The following is a 26632-nucleotide window of genomic DNA, read 5'->3' on the forward strand; positions in this document are numbered from 1 at the left end:
GAGATCTGTATCAGATGAATTCAGAAAATATTCTGGTGAGTTTAGGATTTGATTTGTATTTGGGCACAGAAAGAACTCCTTAGTCTTTCAGTCTTTTACACTTGCCAGAAAACATCTTGGAACACATGAGACCCTTGAGAGCAGGGGCTGTGGGGTCTTTGTCTCTGTATTCTCAGCTCACACTTCCTAGCACACAGTAGATGTTCAATAAGTGCTTATTGGTTGCCTAGTTTGGCTATGTTCAGTCCACTCGACAAGAGGTATCATTGATACCCTGTTATTCGAAGTACTGTATTTGGAGTCAGGAAACTCGTGATTGAGCCATCTCTGACACTGAGTAGCTGGGTAAACATGGACAAATTACTTAGTCCTTTAAGGCCACAGTTTCCTCATCTTTAAAATGGGGATGTTAATGCCTGTTGTACCTTCTTCTTTGAAATACTCAGGTTCACATTGGGTGTTTTATAGATTGTTTATGAGAGTAGATATCTATAAGAGACCTAATTTAATGTTTATCAATATCTATATTTGTATGTATCACTTTTAAAACTATAATGCTATATAAATGTTAACTTTTTTCTTTTTTTTTAATCAGGAAAATCATGCCCACATCCAGAACCCTTAACTAATGGACGATTTGAAAGCCCAAATGGCTTCCTTTATGGTTCACGTATTACATATATTTGTGATGAAGGGTAAGTTATCTCTTAAGGAAGTAGGGTTTGACTTATTTAGTTTTGTTATTTTGTTTCTCTGTTTTTAGGGCTTGTAAAACATCCACTAATAATAGGCATACTCATCTGAGTGATTCTTGAAGACAGTGCCAACGCACGTTCTTCAGTTCCCATTATCCTGTATGGGCATTGTGCCATAGCCCAGTGGTGGCTTGTATGTCAGGGGCTCAAAGGCAAGCCTAGCAAAGTTTGGAAGTGGCATTACTTGAAGGACTTAAGGTGATGAATATTTTTTGACCATGACTCTCAAAGGTTCTTTATTAAGATGTAGAAGGAGTTGTGTTTGTTTTGGTGGAGAACTCATGCACACTAATGAAATCATAGATTACTGAGGCATTTTAGTATTTAGTTATACCCTCATTTCATTACATTAATAACATGAAAATAATATTATAATAGAATTTCTCTTCATATTTCCTGCTATTTGCAATATATTTTTTCCCTGTTCCAAGAAAAATGAAAGAAGCTAAAGGATGGAATATATAGGCTATTATACTGGGTGAGGGAATTAATTCATCTGAGAGGTCCAATCTCTATCCTTTCATCCTTTTGACTGTCATAAGGAATTGTAATTATAGCCTTATTGCAAATATCTAGTTTAATACTGATCACTGACATTTTTGTCAGAGATAGTCATCTGAGCCTATTGAAAGGGGGGGCAGTCTTGTTTAACTTGAACTTCTACCCAAGAGGCATTTTATTTTACGAAGGTGTTTACAAAGGAATTTTCTGTTTCTTTGGAAGGCATTCATAAAAGAGGCTGCTGGGGTAAGACCTGTGAAAGTGTTAACTTGCCTTCTCTCTGCTGAAAATGCCTTTAATGAACCAGGAGCAGGGAGTCTTTCAATGGCTTATAGCCTGAATGGTTATCAATTGTTTAACTGTGATCCACCAATATATTAGACTGCTGTTGTCTAAGGAATGCTTCAAGAACTGCTTTTTTTCTCTTCAGAATAATTTCAAAGCAAATGTTGGAGAGAACTGAGTTCTTTATTGCAAGAAATTGTAGTATAATTAATTGTAATTTAGTTCACTTTATTAAAAAATGTTTAATAAAAGTCTTATACATGTTTTATATGAGACATTGGAGACAGAGAAAATTGGAGTCCTCATGTAACTTAAGTGTTTTCTCTACATCAGTAATATGAAAAAATTAACAGAACAGTGGAAATGGATAACCCTGTAAAAGAATTTTCATTAACTGTCCTTCCTAGATACTAATCCAACTGAATTAATAGATAGTTTGTATGCTGTAGCTGCTAAATAAATATATGCTGTAATACATACTGGTACGTACTGGTCCCTAGCCTCAAGTAGCTGATAGTCTTTTTGGATAGGTATAGTACAGGTATATAAAAAAAGTTGATTATTTGAATAAGATTGGTATGATAGTAATACATTAAATAAACTTAAACAAATGGGTACTACGATTTCTAGAGATCATTCTTGGTTGAGATGGCAAAGGAGGATTTCATAAAAGAAATGACTAGCCATGGAATAATGTATAAAATTAGGTGGGCAGATAGGTAGAAAAATGCACAGAAATTTTAAACATAAGGGGACATTAGGGGCAGTTAAGTGGCTCAATGGATAGAGCACTGGCCCTGGAGTCAGGAGTATCTGAGTTCAAATCCAGCCTCAGACACTTAATAATTACCTGGCTGTGTGGCCTTGGGCAAGCCACTTAAAAAAAAATAAGGGGGGACATTAAGAAATATCTAGCAAGGTTAGATTCATGTTAAATTTGTTTGCATAATTAAGGGTTGTTTGGGGTCACTATAGGTGTCTTTATTTGTTAAATTGTAGGAATTTCAGTTGCCACTTCTATGATGTATTCTTGAACCTTTATCAAAAGCTTTGGTGTATCTGTAAGATAGAAGTACATACCAACCTCCCTGTTTATCCTAGAAGTCATATTGTTCAATAACATTTCCTCTTATGTTCAGTTATACTTTAATAGGTCAAACTAGTAGCCTCTGTGAGATTGATGGAAATAATGTTGTATGGAGTGGTATTGTTCCAGTTTGCCAAAGTAAGTAAATAATGAATTTATTTGTTTAAAAAGTTTTTTGGATGAATATTTGTAAATAGTTCTGTTATTCCATATGTAAATTGAAATTCATGCTGAAATTCTCAAACCATCACTAATATAGAAGTGCAGTAATCTCCAATTTATAAATTGATTATGTTTCTAATATTCATTTGTAACCTTATAACAGTGTCCTAGGTTAGTTCATCAAAATACATTTAATCATGTTATAACTGACTTACATTAATAATTCTAACTTGAATTGTATGTCTTAAAAATTTAGAGGAAAGAGTGTCATTTCTTGAGGAAAAGACAAAACCAAAGCAAAATTTAGAAGTAAACACTTCTCTTTTTTTTTTCACACCCTCCCATCTCTTAGTGTTCTTCATGCTGTCCAAAGACTCTGGCACTGTATCCAGACCTACCTTCCAAAATACTCCCAAATTTGCCCCTCTTCCCCTTTTCTGAAGTCAGATATCCTATTCCTTTCATGTTGCCATTTCAACTAGAACAAAACATTTGGAACAAATTCACACTGAATGTTTCAGTTCAGTAATACAAATATTTATTAAGTGCCAGTGGTGTAGAACACAGTGTGCTGAACACCATGAATATGAAGAGAAAGAACAATTCTGCCTTCTGGGGCGGACGGGGGGAGGGGGCAGAGTTAAGAGGAAGATGGGGTATAACATGAAGTAATCATGAGTTAAGAAATGAGAGGCATTAACAACTAGAGAAATTGGGAAAAGCCTTATCTTGTTTGAGAAGGAGGATAGCACCTGAATTTGACCTTGACCTTAGAGAAAACCTAAAGAATATTGCAAATGAGAAAGGCAATCATTCCAGGCACAAGGGGAAACCTAAAGATATGAAGGTAAGAAATGGAATTCAGAGTTCAGCTAGAACCCAATGAAAGGAGTAATTTGAAATAAGTCTGAAAATGGAGACTGGAACCAGACTGTGAAAGGCTTTTAAGTGTTCAGGTAAAGAGTTGGTATTATCTTAATCCTCAAGATAATAATGATCTGGGGCAGCTAGGTGGAGCAGTGGATAAAGCACCGGCCCTGGAGTCAGGAGTACCTGGGTTCAAATCCGGTCTCAGACACTTAATAATTACCTAGCTGTGTGGCCTTGGGCAAGCCACTTAACCCCATTTGCCTTGCCAAAAAAAAAAAAAAATAATGATCTATTGATATTTCTTTAACTAGGTAGTTAAATGACCAGACTGTGTTTAGGAAGATTATTTTGGCAACTCTGAAGAGTAGATAAGAGAATTGAGAAACTGGATGTATGGTTAAAAGTGTGATGTATAAAAAGTTTGTGAGGCATAATTTCTGGGTAATTATTATTAATGCTAGCACATTTTTTTTTTTAGTTTTGTTTTGTTTTTTTTGGCAAGGCAAATGGAGTTAAGTGATTTGCCCAAGGTCACACAGGTAGTTATTAAGTGTCTGAGGCCGGATTTGAACCCAGGTACTCCTGACTCCAGGGCTGGTGCTCTATCCACTGTGCCACCTAGCCATCCCAGTGCTAGCACCTTATTAATGAAAGGATATTCATTTGGCTCTCTCACATTGAAGATGTATTATGGATCCCAATCAGTGCTTATATTTAAGCCCTTGAAAGAGTGGGGATTCCTGAGGGTGGACATCAACTCTGGTTAGCAATTAATGAGTGATAATTAATATTATATTGAGAGGTGACCTATTCTAATGAAGGACTGAAGGACATGACTTTGATCTAGTCTTTTACTTCCAAATCACCCCAGTCTTGGGCATTATAATCAAAGAATTTATCCCTATCCAAACCCGAGTAGAACACAGTGCACAGGGATTCAATCTAGGTTATAAGAGATCTCAAGGGGAGATAGAGATTTTTGGCAGAAGTCAGTAATATCTTTTAAACATTGGATTTGTAACAAGAAATAGGACAGGAAGAAACCTAGATCTCCCCCATAATTGGTTATTAATAATTATTTCTCTCAGAAGGCTGTAACAATAATCCAGGTTAAGAGGTGCTATGGATTTGGATTATGATGATGTCATGTGAATGAAGAGAAAGGGTCAGAAATAGAAATTAACTAATTGGATGTAGGGATGAGAAAGAGTAAAGAGTTCAGGATGATGAGCTGCAAACTTGGATGTCCTCCACAGATACAGGGAAGCTAACAAAGAAGAGAGATGGGATTAGAGGCAAGATGCTGATTGTTTATTAAGCCCTTTGGAGAAATTTGTGTTCTAAAAAGAAGTTGGTTACTTACTACCTGTATTAATCTCTTTAATGGTGAAATTCAGGATTTTTTTTGTCATAGTGAAATGACAAAAAGTTTAGAAAGCTCTTTTTAAATTTGGAGACTAGGATTCTAGTCAGACTTTGTTCCCTTCAGTTTATTCCTGTTTTTAGAGCAGCAGATATTTATTAAATACCTATTATGTGAAAAGTCAAAAGCATTGAAATCAAAACAAAAACAAAACTGCCCTCTAGGATTTTACCCAGAAAAGTAAATATAAGATAATTTGAGGAAGGAGAGGGCAAACTAATAATTCGGAGATCAGGAAAGGATTTCCAGAGGAGAATACCACCTGAGCTGAACTTTAAAGTAATAGAAGGAATCTAAGAAATGTCTATTTTTATAGGAGGTGAGTTGGAGTGATGAGTGAGAGCTGAGGAAGGGATTTCATGCACAAGGGACAGAATATACAAAATCACATCAAGATTGGTATAAAAGGTGCTGAGGCTTTGATCTAGATTACTGACCATGTTGCAGAAAAGAATGAATATCAGAGATGTGAAGGTAGAATTGGCAAGACTTAGAAAGTTATTAGTTATGAGGGGAGGGGTTTGGGAGAAGCATAGGTAAAGATAAATTCCATGGTTGTTACCCTGGGTAATTGGGAGGATGGTGGTGCCCATAATAGCAGTAGGGAAGCTTCACAACTCCTTTTCTTCTGCTTATGGATCCACACTCTTCAAATATCTCACCTTCTCCCTCCTCTGATTTCACTAAGCTTTTGTATAGTTTTGTGTTTCTTGGAAACCATATTCACTGTACAGAGCTACAGGTAAATAAATGTCCTTATGTCTAACAAGAATGACCTCAGCCTTTTCTTCTGTTGACTGGATCTTTTTTCCAAAGCAAAACTTATCTTTTTCTTACTGAGTACAAAAGCTTTCTTAGGGCAGTCCCCATAATGTTCTCAACTAGAGCCTGGCACAGCCTGTTTCCAGGACTAGAAGAAAGATCACCATCTCCCTCTCTGTCCTGCCAAGCAAACTGTAGTAATGATGATCAGTGCAACTTAGGTTGAGTTTCAGCTAAGTGGGTAAGGTTTTCTGACCTCTTGAATGTAATGTTTTTGGTTTAACAAGTGAATAAAAGAGAAATTCTTACATTTAGTTTTTTTCTTTCCCATAAGTTAAGACTTGTGCACCACCTCCAGATGTCCTCAATGGTAAGCACAATGATGACTTCAAGGATTTCTTTAACTATCTTGAGACAGTGACTTATCAGTGTAAGGAAGATAGCTTCTCACTTATTGGAGATGCCACCATATTTTGTAATAAAGATGGACAATGGAATAAGTCACCTCCTCTTTGTAAAGGTAATGGATTTCTTTAGTGTTTTTTTCTTCTTGATCTATAAATAGAAGACTAATTTGCAAAATAATCATTTTGGGTTTAGCATTGTATATGAATAGAAAGAATGTCTATGTCTCATGCTTCTTTTAAAATCTGACTTTAATTCAGAATGGAAACTATAGAATAAAAGCTGACTCTTTCCGAAAATGTTGTTATATATTCTGAATATATAAAATGTTATATATATATTCTGAAGATGATCTGTATAGTTCATGTTTTTTGGAGAGTGTAACAAGACCATATAGATATTCAAAGTATTTGATTAGGGTTCAATTTGAGAAAAAAATCTGTACAATATTTCCACCTAAAAAACTCACTACTAATTTTGAGAATATCACTACAAATGGAATGAAAATTTTCATTTACTATCCCTATGTGGTAGGTGTATATTTCTGTCACTTGTCATCATCATTCTAAATAAAGTGAAGTTTGCTGATTCACTTTTAAAGAAGTTTATTCATCACCCAAAGAACTAGAGCTCATAATAGGATACTTATCTACTCTGGTGAAAAATGCCTTCTTAGTCACTTAAACCAAGCTAGAAATTTTAGACTATAGGCATGGTTAAATTTAAGGTAGGAACATCGTTTTCTTCAATTACTTTAAATACTTTAAGAGAGCCAAATTTAAACAATTGTGTTAACAAGTTCTAAGTTAATCTTGTTGCATATCAGGAAAGTTTTTAATAGCTGGTAATAATATAAAATTTCTTAAAAAAACATTAGAATATGCCTTTTGAGTCCCTTATTTTTTATTTTTATAAGGCATGATGTAACTCATTTTGCATTTATTGTTGTGCTCCTTGATGGTGTAGGTTGCATTGTCATGAATGAGTATTGAATTCTGTATGCAGTGCTTGATGGGATTTTCTTGAGCATGAGACCCAGAAGAGTTAAAAAGTTGAACCTCTGTATAGAAGGCATAATTTTGATCTGATTTTGGTTTTGTTTCCATTTTATTTGGTTTTTATTTCTATATTTCCATTAGATAACTTTTTTACTAACCTTCCTGAATCCTGACATTAAAATTATACTCTTATCTAGGTTTTACCCGCAATTCTGAATATTTAGAAATTTGTAAATCAAGAGAAAAAACCTATAAGTGTAAACTTGATGATATTTTAGTTTCAGGCAGGACTTGACAAAATTGTTTTATATCTAGGATCTCGTCCAACCCTCCACAGTCAGATGTCTTTTATTTTTAACATAGTGAGATTAACAAGTATTTTTTCTAGTAGTAAAGCAAAACAAAACAAAAACCCCCTTTAAATTATTTCTCCATTGTAGAATAGTAACCTGATCTAATTCTAGGGAGCAATTTGGAACTATGACCAAAGGGCTATAAAGCTGGGACCCTTTGACCCATCAATTCCATTACTAGGCTTTTATCCCAAAGAGTTCAAAGGAAACCTTTTTGTGGTGACAAAGAATTAGAAGTTGAAAGAATGTCCATCAATTTGGGGAGTGATTTGTGATGGAATACTATGGTGCTATAAGGAATGTTCAGAATGGTTTCAGAAAACCTCTGGGATTTTAACTGATATAAAATGAAGTGAGCAGAACCAGGAGACCATTGTAAATAGTTACAGCAATATTATGCAATAATCAACTGTGATTGATTTAACTATTCTGATCTATACATTAATCCAAGATAATTCCAAAGGATTTATGATGCAAAATGCTACCCACTTCCAGAGAGAGAACGGATGGAGTCTGAGTGCAGATTGAAGCATAATTTTTTTCACTTTTAAAATTTTCCTTCCTTCCCTTTTTTTTTTGACTGATACGGAAATGTGTTTGCAAAATTTCACATATAATGTTACAATTCTTGCCCTGTCAATGGGAATAGGAGGGGTGAGAAGGGAAGAAGAAAATTTGAACTTCAAAGTTTTAAAAAAAATTAATGCTAAAAATAATAAATGTATTTAAAAGATCAAAACTATTTCCCCACTGTATATATAGGCAAAAGTTGGCAGGCTCAAGTTCCCATTGTACTTGATCTATAGCTCTAATCCCTCCCTTCCCACACTTACAAGACATATATTGTGAGAGTTTAGGGGCAAGATGAGTCAGACCCTTGAGTGAGCAGAGTAGGTTAGAAGATTGGTTGGACATCAGGGTAGGTGTAATATCTCGACTGTCATGTGATATTTCAAAAATAATATCATTAGATCAGGATTTCTGGGAAATTTGAAATATGAGTGCTACACAGTGCAGGTGTTTATTTTTATGATAGGAATAAGAACAGGGTGCAGAATATCATTTATGATGGGGTAGAGAAAAACCTAGTGTTTATTTCCCTGTCATATCTTTTTTCTTTACCTCCAACCTCTTGCCCAGCCAATCTAGTTCCCACAGTCTTCACATAAACCTATTGACTGAGCTATACTTCCTCCTTTCCCAGTGAGTAAAGGGGTCAGGGAAAATATAGTAATTGAGATTTTTATTGCATTTGTATGTGATTTAATATTTAAATCTTTTCCTTCCATTTTGCTGTCAGATAATTTTCCATGATGAGAATCAGATCTACTTTAAAGGACTGCCCATATACAAAGTGAAAAATCACACACACACACACATATGAGAAGGTAGCACATATCATGTTCCTCATTTATGAGAAACCAAATTCGTTTGATTCACCTTTGTTTCAAGTAATAAAGTATAGTATACAGGTAATTAGTGCTCTGATCTTTAAGAGACTTTTCAAAACTGAGTGTTCCACTTCATTTTCAATCCTAGGTTCCAGAATTTAGAGCTAGAAGCAATTTTATTATCATCTGATTAAGCTCTTCATTTTTACACATAAGGAAACTGAGAGCCAGAAGTGAAGTGATAATCAAATTCGTAATTCATTGCTCCTTTCTACTGCATTGTCTCTTTAGCAGTGAAGAGAAATGTGGGAGATTGCTAGTTGGAAGTACATGTTCTCTCTGCTCAAGTGCCTGGTGACACCTTCTGGGATGCCTCCTCTCTGGGTCCTCATTTGTAAAGCAAAGGCTTTAATTAATTGCTTTTCTACGTCCCTTCAGACTGAAACTCCTTTGATCCTTAGAATGTAGGATATTTTTACATTTTATATCCCTTTAAGACCCATATGTTCTTATCACAGAAAATTTATTTTCATTTGAATTTTATTATTTTCTGTTTTTAAAGAGAAATCTATCATTTGTTTTCCTTTATATTTTTGAAGATGAGTTTCCTTAGTTCACCCTAGAAGTTTTTATCTTTTACAAACTGCCTGTATCTCAAGAAATTTCAAAAAGCAACATATATATATATATATATATATATTTCTTTTCACAGACCACTCCATCTTGTCACTGAAAAATACAGAAAACTGAAAAGTTCATTACAAAATTTTATTACTTTAATTAGTGGTAGGGATTTATCATAAATTATATAAACTGCTTCATTGACCCATCAGCTCACCATGAAAAAACCTTCCAAAAAACCATTTCGTGAACCACACTTAATTCAACTTGGCATACATTTATTGAACACCTAATTCAATAAGTCCAGAGCCAAACACAAGAGAAGATTAAAAAAATGAATGAATAAGAAAAGTTAACTCTAAAACATCATTTGCCCATCCCAGTCCACCAAAGGGTTATTCTATAGAGTTTAAAAAAATAGCAGTTTATCTGGAAAAACAAAAGGCCAAGAATATCAAGGAACCTCTTCAGTAGGGGAATAAAAAAGTAAAGGAAGGCAACCTTGTAATAGTACCAGATCTCAAATTATACCAGAGAGCAGTAGTCACATTACAATCTGGTGCTAGATAAGAAGTAGACCTACCTTTATACATTAGTAAATAACTGCAGTAACTTCATGTTTGATAAACCCCAAGATCCAAGCATTGGATCAAGAACTCATTATTTGACAGAAACTGCAGGGAAAACTGAAGATCATTTCAGCAGAAACAAGGCATAGACAATTTCTCACATACCTCATGCCAAAGGTAAATTCAGATTGGTATGTGATTGAGACATAGAAAGTAAGATAAACAAAATACTTTCACATTCATCAATAAGGGAAGAATTTGTGACTAAATAAGAAATGGAGAGGATCATGAGATGTGCAATGGCTAACTTGGCTTACATTCAGTTAAAAGGTTCCCCCCCCCCCCGCCCCCAAAACCAAAGCAGCCAAAATTAGAAGGATAATGGGAAACTCGGGGAAGTTGGTCGGGGTGGGGCAGAATTGAAAGGATGCCCACCAATTGGGGAATGGCAGAACAAGTTGTGGTATATGATTGTGATAGATTACTTTTGTGGTATAAGAAATGACAAGCAGAGAAAAAAACCCTGGGAAAATATATATGAACCCCTTGGAAAAGTAAATGAGCAGAACATTCAATACAGTAACAGCAGAATTCTAATGAGAATGAACTATTTTGATAGCTATTTTGATCAGTACAATGTTCCATGACAATTCCAAAGAATTTATCTCTACCTTCAAATCCTTGATCTGATGAACTCAGAGTACAGATTGAGACATACATTCTTTCCTTTTATTTTTCTTGCTGTTTTTCCCCCTCTTGTGACAAGACTAATATGGAAATGTTTTGCTTGACTTCACCTGTATAATTGATTTTGTATTTCTTGCTTTTTCAAGGGTTGAGAGGGGTCTGGAAAGGGAGAGAGGTAGAGACTTAAGAACTGAATATAAGAAAAAACATTTTAAATGATGGCATTTGCCCCTGAAATGAGAATTTATTACATTGCAGAATTTAAGAGCTTGAAGTAAAGTATGGACATCATTTATTTTGTAGATGAGATTTGATAGATGAGAAAATTAAGTCCCAGTGAGGGGAGGTGATTTGTCCAAGCCCTAGACATCTTAAGTAGGAGAGAACAAATGTGATCCTAAGGACCCTTAGTACAGCTAAGTACTAATTAGATCCTAAGTACTACACCTCCAGTTCTTTGGAATGTGATAGAGTTGGAATCAAAATGACATTTACTTTATATTTTAAAAATGTTAATTATGTTCATTTATTTTAAATTTTCTTGTCATGAATAGTTTTTCATTTCTGCTTTTTCTGTCCTTGAGGTACTATCATACACATCATCTATTGATTTACTACTGGTTCTTCAAAGTTTCAAAAACTTTAAAAATTTTCTTTTGTAGAAGTCAGATGTAAAACTCCACAAGTTGAACATGCAAAACAGTTAACAGGATTTGGATCTATTCATAAATATAAGGATGCAATTCTTTTCCAATGTAATGAAGGTTATACCTTAAAGAATAATGACAAAATTACCTGTGAAGCTGATAATAATTGGAGCCCTGAACTTCCAGTTTGTTATAAAGGTACAAAAATAAGTTTCATTTCTTTTACTTTGCTACTTCTTTTTTTTATTTTTTATTTTTTATTCTCATTTTCTACAAATGTTTTTTTACATTAATAAAATATTCTTGTTTAATAGTAAACGAAATACCCCCTCCCCCCATAAATATAGACTTGCTTGATCAATAAAGTAAAGGGGAGAGAAAAAAAATTAAAATTAAAAAAAATAATAGTAATAATTGTAGGTATGGCCAGGTGGTGAAATGAACGAAGCACCAGCCCTGGAGCCACTAGCACCTGAGCCCACATCCAGCCCCGTAGACCCAACAATCACCCAGCCGTGTGACATGCAAGCCATCCGGTCCCCACTGCCCTGCAAAAACCAAAAAAGAAGGGAAAAAAAGACCCCAAATAAAATAAAATAGTAATAATAGTATAGGTGGCTGGGTGGCGGACAGAGCACTGGCCCTTGAGCCAGGAGCACCCAGGTCCAAATCTGGCCTTAGACAACCACCGATCACCCTGCTTTGCGTCTCCAGGTAGGCCACCCAGCCCCATTTGCCCTGCACCCTCCCCCAAATAATAATAATAATAAATGTGCTTCAGTCTTTGTTCCAACACCAACAACTCTGTCACGGGTGGATTGCATTCTTTATGATAAGTCCATCGCAAAAGTTACTTCCATATTTTTCCAACGTTGCCATTGCTGATTGCAACTCCTTCCTTTTGTATTTCTTCACTACCATGTACTATATTTTCTCTCTCCTTTCACTCTGACTCTGTTGTAGGGTAGCTGAGTGGCGCAGCAGGCAGATCCCTGGTCCTGGGGCCAAGAGGCCCTGAGCCCCCATACCACCCCTTAGGCCTAGCCTCCACCTGGCCCTAAGGTCCTGGACAGGCTTTCCAATCCCAGCCCCTTGCAAGAAGTAAAAAAGAAAATGTGTTATATCTGACCATTCTCCCCCCATGGTCCATCCTCTCCTCCTTTATTCACATCCCCACCCCTTCCCCCTGCTCCCCCCCTCCTTCTTACTCCAGGTGTCTATACCCCATTGAGTATATATGCTGTTTCCTCTCCTAGCCACCTCTGATGAGATCAAGGGTTCCCTCATTCCCCCTTGCCTCCCCCCTTCTATATCATTGCAATAGCTCATTGTAATAAAGAAAAATCTTATTATATGAAATATCTTGGCCTATTCCCTCTCTCCTTTTTCTTTCTCCCATTACATTTCCCCTTTTTTCTATTGACTCCATTTTTACACCATAGTTTATCTTCGAATTCAGCTTTCTCCTGTGCTTCAACTATAAAAGCTCCTTCTACCTGCTCTGTTAACTGAGAAGGTTCATATGAGTATTATCAGTGTCTTTTCTGTGCAGGAATACATGCAGCTCATCATCATTAAGTCCCTCATATTTTCCCCTTCTCCACTCTCTATGCTTCACCTGAGTCCTGTATCTGAAGATCAAACCTTCTGTTCAGCTCTGGCCATTCCAAAAGGAACATTTGAAATTCTCCTGGTTCATTGAAAGTCCATCTTTTTCCTTGTAAGAGGACATTCAGCCTTGCTGGGTAGTTCATTCTTGGCTGCATTCTAAGCTCTTTCGCCTTCTGGTATATTGTATTCCAAGCCCTACGAGCTTCCAAGGTAGTTGCTGCTAAGTCCTGTGTGATCCTGACTGCAGCTCCACGATATTTGAACTGTATCCTTCTGGCTGCTTGTAGTATTTTCTCTTTGACTTGGGAGTTCTGGAACTTGGCTATAATATTCCTAGGGGTTGGTTTTTTGGGATCAGTGGATTCTCTCCATTTCTATTTTGCCCTCTGCTTCTAGAATATCAGGGCAATTTTCCTGTAGTAATTCTTTGAAAAAGATGTCAAGGCTCTTTTCCTGATCATTACTTTCAGGTATTCCAATAATTTTTAAATTATCTTTTCTAAGTCTGTTTTCCATATCAGTTGTTTTATCAGTGAGGTATTTCACATTTTCTTCTAAGTTTTCATTTTTGGGGTTTTGAAGTATTGATTCCTGATTTCTGGTAAATTCATCAATCTCCCTGAATTCTATTCTTTGTCTGAAGGATTTGTTCTCTTCAGAGAGTTTTCTTATCTCTTTTTTCCATCTGGCCAATTCTGCTTTTTAAAGCATTCTTCTCCTCAATAACTTTTTGAACTGTTTTATCCATTTGACCTAAGCTGGTTTTCAGCATGCTATTTTCTTCAGCAGTTTTTTGGATTTCCTTGACTAAGCTGCTGACTTCATTTTCATGTTTTTCCTGCATCTCTCTCCTTTCTTTTCCCAGTTTTTCTTCTAACACCCTCATTTGATTTTCAAAGTCTTTGAGCTCTGTCATAGCCTGAGCCCAATTTCTGTTTTTCTTGGAATCTTTAGATGCAGGAGCTTGTGCTTCCTCATCTTCAGACTGAGTGTTTTGATCCTTCTTGGGCTCATTTGCAAAATATTTCTCAATTGTCTTCCTCTTATTTCTCTGTTTGCTCATTTTCCCAGCCTGGGCCTGGTTTTGGGACACTCCCACAAGGGTCTCAGTATGTGAGGCTCTGTCCTCCCTCCTGGTTTGTGAATTACCATATGGGCTCCCTCTGCCATGGGGTTGAGGTGGGGGGGGGGCCTAGACTGGGATCAGGATCTGAATGTGGTCAGAGCCCCAGAGTCCTGTTCCAGGGACAGAGGACAGAGCTCTGCAGTCTCTCTTCACTCCCCTCCCTAGGTTCAATGGGCTCATGTCCTGGGGGCTCCTGCTTACTGGCTCCACCTGCTTCTGGGCTGCTGTGGCCATGCTGCTCCCTGTGTGCCCCGAGGGCTGGGCTCCACGTGCTCGCTCTGGCAGAGGTCCCCCGCTGTTCCCCCACTTTGTGCCTGGTGCTCCCTGGGGTGTAGCTCAGGAGACTCCCCCCGCTGCTGTGAGCTGGGGCTCCCAGTGCCCTGGGGCTGCCTCCGCGAGGCTGAAGTTATTTCGCTCTGGCGGGCAGCCCCTCCGACCCCGGGGAGCAGAGCCTTTCTGCTCTTTTCCAGGTTACCTTGAGTAGGATAACTGCCTCGCTGGGTCCCTTTGTGGGTTCTGTCTCTCGAAAGTTTTGTTAGAGTCCTTAGTTTATAAGTTATATCAGAGAGCGCCTAAGACTCGATCTTTTCTTGTTGCCATCTTGGCTCTTACCCACTTTGCTACTTCTAATATGAGGAAGAAAACATAGTGACTAGAAAAATCATTGTTTGTCCCATGTGCAACTAGTATTCATTTGCAGTGGTACATATATTTTGCCATTGTATCCTGATTTAATTGTTAATATTTTTCAAGGCTCACCTTAATTATTGCTGATTATTTGAGGACACTTGCTCATTTTTATAGTTTTAGTGATCACTTTCATTCTCCCCAGAATAAGACTTTCTATTTCCATTGTATTTATATAGTTTGTGTTTATTTAGTGCAAGAAAACTCAGATGTTTCAAACACAGTTCAGATTTGCTTTCAGACCAGATTTCTAGTGATTCTTTATCCCTACCTTAAATGTAAACTCTTATTTTCTCTACCCTACTGTCCCCTGTCTTCTTCTGTATACTGCTTCAGGGTCCCATTAAAGATCTGCCCATTCCTTCCACTCTGCTTTTGGAATGCTAGTAGCTATATAGGGATAAACTTTGCTTTCCTCTTAAACCTTTTCCTTTTCCATTTTTTCCATCTTCTTGCATTTTAGAGAAACCTGGTTCCCTTCTGATAACACAGCTGACCTGTCCATCCTTTCTAGTCCTGGTTGTACTTTCACTTTCACCCTTTGACTCACTGATCATGGTTGGGGGATTTGAGATTCTCCCTGCTCCTTTGGCCTCTTTTGTGCCATCCCTTTATGTCTACCATCACCTTTGAATTTTACTCACTCCACATCTACCTAATTAAGATTCTAATGGATGTTTTCTAGCAACATCTAGAGAATTCTACCTGACACATCTTTCTACTCCCCAACTCCTGTCCTCATCCTAGGGGACTTCAACATGGTACCCTCACCTCCTCATTCTTCAACTTGTTCTTTTTCCATGATCTGATTCTCTGTCCCACCTCAGCTACACATAGAGCTTCACTTATAAGTATTCCACTTACACGTTTATGAATACTTTCACTGATCCCAATCAGTTGTCATTCCACCTCTCCCTCTTCTTGTAGCCCCAAACTTTGGTCTTTATTTACACTGTGATCTCCAATCCCTTCTGTGCTTTTTTTCCTTGTCTTTCTGTGCCAAACCTCAGCCTTGGATTATTCCTACCTGCTCTTGTCTTTTGTTCCTATTCAAGTGGTTCTAAATGAAGCTAGACAAAATCACAAAGCCACGTTAACTGAATCCACTACCAATTTATATTACATTATCTTAACTGGGCCCTCACTACTGTAAGTCATTCTTTCTATATCTCCCTAATTTACCATCCCACTCACCATAGCAGCTTTTTCAGACCATTTCATCCCTCCTCAAACTATAGTTACTTTCCCTTCTCTCATTCTCTAAACTGAGAACTTTGCCTCTTATTTCACTGGAAAAAACTGAGCCCATTATGCCTCACTCATTACTCAGATTCCTTCTGATACTATCCTTTTCTTTACTCCTGTCTCACATGAAGGATTGGTTCTTTTCCTTGCCAAGAAAAGCCTTTCTACCTGCAGAAATGATCCCATTTCATCCCTTCTTGGGGAATTGACCTTTCTTTCATCTTCAATCTCACCCATCTACTGGTTGTTTCCCTGATACCCTGAAACATTCTCATGTCTCCCCCCCCTTCCTCCAAAATCCCTTATTTGATTTGTTTATCTTTCTAAGCTATTATCCCATATTTCTCCTCCCTTTTGTGGTTCACCCATTTGAAAAAACCGTCAGTAATCGGTGCTCCCACTTCCTTTCCTCACACTCTCTTTTTAACTCTCTGTAGTTTAACTTCTGATCTCATCATTCAACTGAAACTGCTTTCTTCAAAGTTTCCAGTCATCTCTTGATGGTCAAATCTAATAGTCTTTTCTCAGTTCTCAACCTTCTTGACTTCTCTTTCAGCCTTTTATGCTATTGATTTCCCTCTTCTTGATAGTTTAGGTTTTTGTGAATCCAGTCTCTTGGTTTTCTTCATCTCATCAGTCTCCTCTACTGTATCTTCATCCAGGTGATGCCCACTATCTGGATGTTTCCCAAGGTTTCCGTGGAGGGCCCTCTTCTCCCTCTTCTAATTCTTTTGTCTGTCTCATCAGTTCTCATGGATTTATGTATCCCTTTTCTGGTGAATCTTAAATTTACTTCTCCAGCTCCAGCCCTTCTCCTGACCTTTAGTTTTTCATTTCCAACTACCTATTGAACATTTTGAAAATCCCATAGAAATCTTAAACCTAACATGTCCAAAACTGCATCACCCCAAGCCTCCTCCCTTCCTAACTTTCCTGTCACTTTCAAAAGTACAGCTACTAAATTCACCAAGCTTACAGTCTAAGTATCATCCTTGACTCTTCACTTATTTCTTATTCCCTCATATCCATTATGTTACCAAGTTCTGTTATATCTTCACAACATCTCTTTATATGACACTAATGACCCTAGTACATGCTCAGACTTGCAATTGTTTACTGGGTAATCTCTCTCCATTTTAGTCTACTCTTCACTCAGCTGTCAAACTGATCTTTCTAAAGTGCAGGTAGAAAATTGCTCTTCTTATTGACTGCAGGATCCAATTTAAAATCCTCTGGACTCTTCTATTTTCCAGTTTTCTGGCCACCTTGAGATACTCCCATCTCTGTCCTGTAGGCATTTTTTACTGACTTTCCCTTATTCATGATCTGTCTCCATCTCTTGACCTCCCTGGCTTCTGTAAAGGAGAAGCCAAAATCTGTCTAGATCTATCTAGATCTGTCTCATCTATAAAGACTTTCTTTATCCCTTAAATGCTAGACCCTTCCCTCTGTTGATTATCTCTCATTTCCTTTATGTGTGTGTGTGTATGTATGTCCTTTTTTTTTTTTACATAGTTTATATATATTGTCTCCTCATTCGATTGTTGAGCAAAGTCCTTGAGGGCAGAGACCTTTCCCCCCTTTCTTTGTATCCCCAGCTTTTAATGCTGTGCCTTGCTCATAGCACTCACTTAATATGTAGTTGTTGACAGTAAAGACTGTAAAGAAAAATTACAGGAATTCTTTTTTAAGAAAATGAAGAGGCAATACTATAACTTTATGCTAATAAGAGCTGTGATTCTTAAACTTTTTGACATAATCTACTTTCCTTTTTTAGAATTTCAAGAACCTGATATTCCTTCCACTAAAGAACCACCCGTCTCAAGTCATCCAGGTTCAGTACTTCCTCATTTAATATATTTTTTAAATTTAATTTTTTGATATATGTTGTTAAAAAAAAAACTTACAGTACTTTGGGTCATCGTTCATTCATTATCTTCATTGAACCCCAGATTCGGTGGTGTTGAAAAGAGATGTAGTGAAAAGGGAAGGAAAAAGACTGATTCAATTTCTCTCCCTTATCTATTTCTAATGGTATTTAATGGCTCTTGGTAGTGACTAAATCTTCAGTAATGTAAACAGGGCAGCATCTAAACTTTATAGAATTCACCCTAGGGTTTTTCGTTTTTCAGAGTTCAGTCTGTTTGTTGTGTTCTGAACTGCTAAAGATGCTTTGAGCCTGGAAATTACAATGTTCCTAGCATTCCCCTGATACCCTCTCCTGATCTTGCTCAGAACCTTCCCTTATCCTTCTGTTGCTAGGAGAATGAATGGGAATAGCACCTCTGCAAATGATACCTGGATATCTCATTAGTCATCAAATCAGAGCTGGAAGGGGCCTTGGAGGCTGTTTAGTTCAGTCTTCTAGTTTTATAGATGAGGAAAATGAGGCCTGAGGGAAGGTATGATAACATAGGTAATGAGAATTAAATTCACAAAATCCTACCAAATAAATATGTAAAATTTTCAATTTCTTTTTCTTTTCTGAAATAATCACCACTTGATAAAATGCTTAAATAGGGATTTTATAAATCCTATGAGTGCTATTGAATATTTTTGATTTCAATGGGAAGCAAGATTGGGGGAAAACTGTAAAACTCAAATAATATCTTTAATAAAAATTAAAAAAAAAGAAATAAGCACCACTAGATAAAAAAAGCTTAAATAGGAATTTTATAAATCCCATGAGTACTATCCCATTTCCAACATTCATTCATTCATTCTTCTACCCCAAAGTTTCAAAAGGAAATGGCTATGATTTTTCACCTCTTCCAAATTTGTTTTTCTTGTTGGGGGGGCCTTTGATTTGCAGTTAGAGTAAAACATATGATAATTGACAGTGTGGGAGAAATGCTGTTTTCTAGAAGTAAATACAAAAAGGACTTAGGCGGTTGACAGTTCACTGATCAGTCCTTTAGCTTCTGTCCAAGGGAAAATATACTTCTACTATAGAAGACCATAGCACTTGAGTATTATTTTTGAGGATCAAATGTGATAACATATAAGTAGTGTACAAACCTTTAAATGCTTATATAAATGTTAGTCCCTGTCAACAGAGATAAAACTATCCCTTATATTTTTTTCTTCAGACAAAAAGACTATAAAATATCTGGGTTAGGAGTTATTCTTATGTACTAGTAAATCCTGTAATTGAAAGAATCTTTGATCTAGGATTCCCAAGTAGAATATGCATATGGTACTGTCCAAATAAGATAAAGGTATAGATTCTATGAATTTCTTTGGGATATAATATAAAAAACATAGCCTTCAATGTGTATTTATTTTGATTTTTACAGTTTTTCATAGGAGTTCAGCACTAATGTACTATAGGTTTGTGAAGTTTCCATGGTATGATGCAAATTGTTAAATAGAAAAAAAATAGTAATTGATTAATAATAATCCAAGTTTATTAGAGATATTGGAGTTTTAGTTTCTAGAAATTAAAAGTACAAAACAATTTTTTTTACAAGACAATGGGGTTAAGTGACTTGCCCAAGGTAACACAGGTAATCATTAAGTGTCTGAGACCGGATTTGAACTCAGGTCCTCCTGAATCCAGAGCTGGTGCTCTATCCACTGCGCCACCTAGCTACCCCAAAAGTTCAAAAATTTTAACAATAGACTGATGAAACTAGAGCAGTGGTTTTTAAAGTTTTGGTTTTTTTAAATTCTGCCTTTCTTTGGGCGACTTTTCTAGGAACACTTCCCCACCAGAACCACCTGTCTCAAGTAGTCCAGGTTCAGTACTTCCTCATTTAGCATTTTAATGCAAATTTTAGTTGTTTATGATGCTGTTCACCCACCATCTTTTATGTCCCTAGACACTATGACATTATAGATGATATTATATTATCAGTAAGGAGTAAAGTGAAAAAGAATGGGTACTGTATTCCTTCTTTTGGTTCAGTGGCTCTTTCTGGCTGTTCTCTGTAGAAATGACAGAGCTACCTTACTCTTCCAGGGCTTTCCATTCTTTGGAATACATATAGTTTGGTGTATTTCTTCATTCAACAAACACTTATTAAATATCTATTATGATCAAAGTTCTCTACTAGGATAGAATGGTTCTGAGATGACTAGGAAGTTCTTCCCTTGTTTTAAGTAGACCTCAGGTTTTTTTTTTTAAATGTTTATTGATATCTGTTGTCTTTACATCACTCACCCCCCTTTCCGAATATATCCCTTTCAGGGTGGAAACTTCTATAACAAATTAAAAAGAAGGGGAAAAGACACTTGAGCAAAACTAACCAACACATGTCTAGCCCCACAACTATACAGAGGAAGAAGGAAGTGCTTTCACATATTTCTGCACTGAGACTTGCTCAGCTGTTGTATTATCTCCACATTTACAGTCATCCCATATACCAAGGAAAAGCCCACTTTCATATACTCACCAATTGCTTGTCTAGCCTCTGCTTGAAGACCTCCAAAGAGGGGGACCCAACCCCCTCTGTAGTCAAACCATTCCCCTTTTGGCACTCTCTAATCATTAGGAAGTTTCTTTGTCAACAAGCCTACTTTATTCTCTTTACAATTTAGAGCTCTTTGCTTACTCACATGCTATCCAGTGGCAAAGTAGAACAAGTTCAAATTGACATATCAGTGATAGATCTCACATCACTCTTGATTCTCCTCTTTTCCAGGCTGTCCCCAGGTTCTTCAACTACTTTTCATATGTTCTGGACCCAAGGCCCCTTCCTCCCCTTTTTGTTGACCTCCTAGATACTCTGACATGTCAGTGTTCTCCTACATAAAATGTGAGCCCACTAGTCCAGAGAGAGCCCAGTGAAAAGCTAGTACAGTGGAACCGTCACCTCCACATCCTGAAAGCCCTGCTTATCTTAGTGCAGCCCAAGGTTATGTGAGATTTTTGTCCACTGCATTATACCATTGATATGTTAAGTTTGTACTCCAATGAAAGCTTCAGACGTTTTTATGAACTGTTGTGTGCCTTATATTTGTGAAGTAATTTTTTTTTTTGCTATTCAAGTACAGAATTTTATATTTATCCTATTTGAATTTCATCCTACTGGATTTAGTCCAGTGTTATAGCCTATCTTTTGGAGCCTGATTATTATCCTTTGTATTGCTATCTCTCTCAGATTTCTATCATTTGCAAGTTTGAATGTATCATCTCTGCATAGAGTTAAGGAGCTAGAAAGAGTATCTAGATGATTTTAATGAACTCACATTACTTGACCCAGATGACTTATGTCCATGAGTTCAGAAAGAACAGACAGATATGTGATTGTCAGTGAAGATCATATTAAATGGGAGAAACCACAATATTGAAGAAGGGTCACAAGAGAAAAGAGAAGTCTTTTTCTGCCTTCATCCAAGGCATTTAAAGTTTTAAAAAGCATAGATGCCTGGAGTATGCCACTGGAGACCTCCTGCCATATTGACATTGAAACCATAAAAAACCATGTTCTGAATCCATCTGGCTGAGTTATTTAATCCATGTCTTTCCATCTTCTCCATAAGAATAGTCTGAGTTATTTTTTCAAATTTTGTTGAAATATGGTAAACTATATTCATAGAATTCACCTCAGTCTACTAGTTTAGTAATCCTATCAAAAAGGGAAATGAGATTAGTTTTATTAAAACCTGTTAGCTGGCCTAGCTCCTTTTAATCATCATATCCCTTTTTAGACGTTTGCCAACAGTCTCTTGATGATCTGTTGTATTTTTTCAGTAATAAAAGTCAAGTTGTAGTTCAAAGACTCTTATTTTTCCTTTTGTGAAAAGTCAGGACAGCATTGACCCTTCTTCAATATCATGGTTTCTCCTATTTAACATGATCTTTCAAGTTTCACTGATAGTGACCTAACAATCACTTATCTGCCCATTCTTTCTGAACTCAAGGATATAGGTTATCTGGATCAAGTAACCTGATTTCATCAAGGTCAGCTAGCTCCTTAACTTGAGTAACTTCCTGGTAGTAATTATTATTCTCTCATTTCTAATGTGCGTCTTCTTTTGTAAGGGAAACAGAAAACCAAATAAGGATTGAGCACTCTGCCTTCTCTATGTTGTCATTTTCATTCCCCATCCACACCAAAGAAAGATCCTTTTTTTTTTTCCAGTTTGCTTTAGAGGCGGTAAGGTTTAAGTGATTTGCCCAGGATCACACAGTTAATAGGTGTCTGAAACCGGATTTTAACTCAGGTGATCCTGACTCCAGGGCCAGTGCTCTATCCACTGAGTTTCCTAGCTATCCCAGAAGTCCTATTCTTTGATCCTTTTTTTCCCCCTCCCTAAATACCAAAGCAAAACCAAAAAGCTTCAGCAAACTTGAAAAGGTTGAGTATTGGTTGGACTTGGAATGGAATAATGATTATTTCTTGTTTATCATTAATAAGAGATTAAAAGGGACTTTTTCAGAGAAAATTGAGAATACTAGGATGAGTTTTCAGTGAGTTGAATCAGGACATTTTATACAATAACTACTGTATTGGAAATACTGATCAATAGAACAATCATCTGATGACTCCAGAGTAAGTTTAATACCCACTTCGTAACAAGAGAGGTTAGGCTCAAGTTACAGATGAAGGTAGATATTTTTTTTTAATATGGTCAGTGAGTGAATCACTGTTGCTTTACTATGATTATTACAAGTTGTTATTTGTTTCCCTCTTCCACTTTGGAGGGAATTTAGATGGGGGAGATAAATTAGTAATTGTGTTACAAAAAAAAATGAAAGAAAAAAAGGATCAGTGAGCCATTTTTTTAAATGTACAAAGAAATGATCAATATCCATATATTTAAATTCTTTAAAAATATTCCTTAAAGGGATAATTGTATCTGTGCAGATATTAAGTATTCTTTGGAATTTGACTCCCATATATTTTATGTATTTTGTAATTATTTGAAATGAGACTTTTCCCCTTTATATTTCCCTTCTGGTTCTTGTTATTGCTATATGGAAACACTGTTAACTTATGTGAGTTTATTTGTAACTTTATACTTTACTGAAGCAATTAGTTATATTTATTGAGTCTTAAATTATGACATTAGAAAATAGGGATTGTTTTTAACTCTTTGCCTTTAATATCTTTTTTTTTCTTATTGCTCTTGTTGATATTTCTGGAACCATGTCAAATTACAAGAGACTTTATTCCTTTATTAGGAAGGTTTCTAGCATTTTCCCATTGCATATAATGTTAGATATGACTTATACAATTTCAATGATAAAACAAAACTTTTAAGAGCCAATTAAAAGTTTATAAAAGAAAAAAGAATTGTAAAATTTCCTTTTAACAGAAAGGTAAACTGCTAATAAGAAACACTATAGTCTCAATTTTTGACTGAATCTTTCTTTTTTGTCTTTTTCAGGGTCTTCACTTCCTCCAAATAACGAATCATCAAGACTAGGTTCAGTAATTCCTCTTATAATATAATAATACATACAGGAGAACTTGTTATGGCCCAAAATATTCTGTAATGAAGAGAAAATATTAAAAGGATAAAGTATTCTTTGATTCTTCCCCTCATTGTTCCTTGGTGTAACATATTGCCTCTAGTGTAAGAGTTCTTAACCTTTTTTTGTATTGTGGCATTTGGCACAAAAGGGATGCTACTTAAATTCTTAGTACTGACTGTAGTAGGGAAGTGAAATCTATGAACCTGTTCTAAGAAAAATATATTTAATTTGAATAAAATAGATATGAGTTACAAAGGAAAGTAGTTATTGAAATATAATTAACAATATTTTTTTTAAAAAGTTTACAAACTTCAGGCTAAAAACCCCTACTTTAATGAGTGAGATGCACTATCAGTCTAAAGCTTTTCTCTAATCTGAATGCAACCGATTTGTCACCTTCTGGTAAACAGTTTTTCCTTCATCCAAACAGTACCTCTAATACTTAGCTGATCTCTTATAATTTTCACATCATACCCAGGTGCTTTTTATGGTATTTTGAAATAGTGAGCAAGAAGAAATATGAAAGTTCACAAAGCTAAGTAAGACAAGTTTTGACTCATGGCACTCTAGTTTTTTCAGGGATTTATTTTTTCTTCTGTCACATTCTTTGGCTTCATTCATTCCAAGTCTAGGTTAAAGCCCTAATAATTTTTCACATAAAGGCCATTCCCTCATCTATAGTTAGTGAAGGAGAAAGATGTAAAATTTAAATATGATTCTGGTCTTCCTCTTGGGGAACAGTGACATTTGAGCCTTGGTAATGGTCCACAGTGACCTGAGGTACATGCTATTTATTTGTACTGTTATAAGTAGATTTTTTTAAAAAATGTTTTTTCTTGAATTTTCACAGGTGCATGTTTAGATTTTAGTGCATATGCTTTACCGTTTTGTGAGCATTTTGCTCATCTGTAGGATAGGGATTTTGTCTCGTTCTAGATATTTGGCAAATTGTACTTAAGTTAACTCTGAAAAACATTTTTGTGGACACATTCTCTGAAAATCCTTAAACTTAATTGTAATTGGGACACATTTTTCATTAATATGAAAACCAAATAATTCAGGAAATCATAGAAATGGATCCTGTAATTGCATAATGAAACATTAATTTATTTTTTCCTACTTAAATCATTACAATTGATTAACATTTACTAACTTTACTACTATTAGTAATGCACAGAAAAAATAAAACTAACTTTGCTGTTCTAAGTTTTCTATATCACATTCTCTGCCATAAGCTTGAATGCTAGTTTAAAAGTTTATTGAACCTGGGGCTTTAGGAATAGTTCTAAAAGCTAGTATAGATTGATTAACCATTTTTATTGTACTAGTACATATAGTATAGAGATGAAAAATGTACAGTATTTCATGCTGAATTATTTCAATTTTTCCTAGGTCCTGGCATCATTGCCCTGATAGTTATTGCTATAAGTAAGTAGCAGAAAAACCTAAATGATCTTGTTTTAAAATGAAGCCTACATGGTTTAATGTGAAAAAGCATGATTATTATTTCATTTTGTTACTATTCACAATTAGAATTTGGTTTTGTAGATTATTGGTTTCCAAACTTTTTGATTACTCTTACAGTGAAAATTGATTGCTTGAATTTCCCAATATATTTACTAAATTTAGTTTATATAATACTATATTAATATGCTATACACATTATAAACCACCATACCAAGGTGAAAAGGATGAGATTTTAAAAGAGAATATTTTAGACATTTAATCATTGTGATGCAAAAAAACTTTGTTCACACTAAAATTATTGACAGTTTTAGTGAGAATACGTTTGAATGATTTAAAGGTATGTCTCTGAGTTCAATTTATTTTAGTACTTGTTTTAATGGATGTCATAGCTGACAAAGATACTATACAAATGTATGTCAGATTGTCAAGACAACAGTCATTTAGTAAGCACTTCCTATAGGTCCAGCCTTCCTTCAAAGAGATCATCTTCCAGTAGGAGGAGACTGGACTTAAAAGGAAGTCAAGGAGGGTACCACAGGGATCTGCTCAGATGAGAGAGCTGGAGAAGGAAGTCTAGTGCCTCAGTAGGTAGATGCAGTTGTACTGGCTTCCTGAATCTCATCCACCAATATCCAGAAGTTTCTATTAACATTCATTTGGTAATGTTATATTTTTGTTGATGTCACTTATTCTTGCAAACTAATTGTGAGATTTTGCATTTTATTTTACTTTTGGAAGATTTTTAAACAGGATAGAAAATTCTCTTTTCAAATTATGTCCACATGAGAGTTTTTTATGACACAACTTGGTTTTAAGGAACAGAAACTTGGGTCTCTACTTCTAAAAGTTATGGTGGCTTAAAAAATACTGTTAAAATAAATTTTCAGAAATTCTGATGGCTTTCTACTATCAGTAGCTAATATCTTGAAGCTCAGCAAATGTTTAGAATGAAATGCATCAATAACAATAGGATAAAAATATTGCAAATAATTTTAATCTGAATTCTTTGACCAATTGTCCCAGTTTATCAAATCATTATTTTCAGTTTGCGTATGGAGCTGATCAAGTTTGTAGCAGGAATAGAAGTGTAACATACTGTTGTGTGCTGTGTTCATATTATTCTTATCTTCAATCTATAATTTCTTCACAGAAATCTTTTAAAAAATATATGCCCATTTTATGAAGATTGGTTGGTTAAAATTAGGTAATATAATCCATAAATCCACTTTATTGAGCTGTATCTCAATTGTGTGCATCATGGTAAATGAATGAACAGATGAAAATACAACACTAATGAGTGGGAGCATTTTCCCTCTTTTTTAGGATATTATTTGATGCACAACTATGATATAACAGATCTACTCAGGGTATCAAGTATCCATCTATAAGTTTCTTCTTTATTTTTAGATAAAAATAGATTTGAAGAAGTTCTACTATTTTCTTCCTTCACTTTAGTGATTCATATTACATATATTCCTCTTTGGAGAGCACCAATCTAGAGTGAAATAAACAAATTTCTTTGATACTGAATTAGATAATCCTGCTTTGTTACAGGGA

The 26632-nt window shown here is 35.7% G+C and overlaps 1 protein-coding gene across 2 annotated transcripts in view; it reads left to right on the forward strand.

Annotated features, from left to right (window-relative positions):
- The window catches only part of LOC141513075 (membrane cofactor protein-like), a 49970-nt gene that overhangs the window by 11591 nt on the left and 11747 nt on the right, over nucleotides 1-26632 (forward strand). For both annotated transcript variants that reach the window (XM_074222557.1, XM_074222558.1), the window contains exons 4-10: nucleotides 596-695; nucleotides 2681-2766; nucleotides 6180-6365; nucleotides 11532-11714; nucleotides 17963-18019; nucleotides 23521-23559; nucleotides 25001-25036. In XM_074222557.1, coding sequence (XP_074078658.1) covers nucleotides 596-695; nucleotides 2681-2766; nucleotides 6180-6365; nucleotides 11532-11714; nucleotides 17963-18019; nucleotides 23521-23559; nucleotides 25001-25036 — 687 coding nt within the window. The remainder of the gene's footprint in view (nucleotides 1-595; nucleotides 696-2680; nucleotides 2767-6179; nucleotides 6366-11531; nucleotides 11715-17962; nucleotides 18020-23520; nucleotides 23560-25000; nucleotides 25037-26632) is intronic.

The sequence above is a fragment of the Macrotis lagotis genome, chromosome 2, assembly GCF_037893015.1.
Source record: "Macrotis lagotis isolate mMagLag1 chromosome 2, bilby.v1.9.chrom.fasta, whole genome shotgun sequence".
Classification (NCBI taxonomy): domain Eukaryota; kingdom Metazoa; phylum Chordata; class Mammalia; order Peramelemorphia; family Peramelidae; genus Macrotis; species Macrotis lagotis.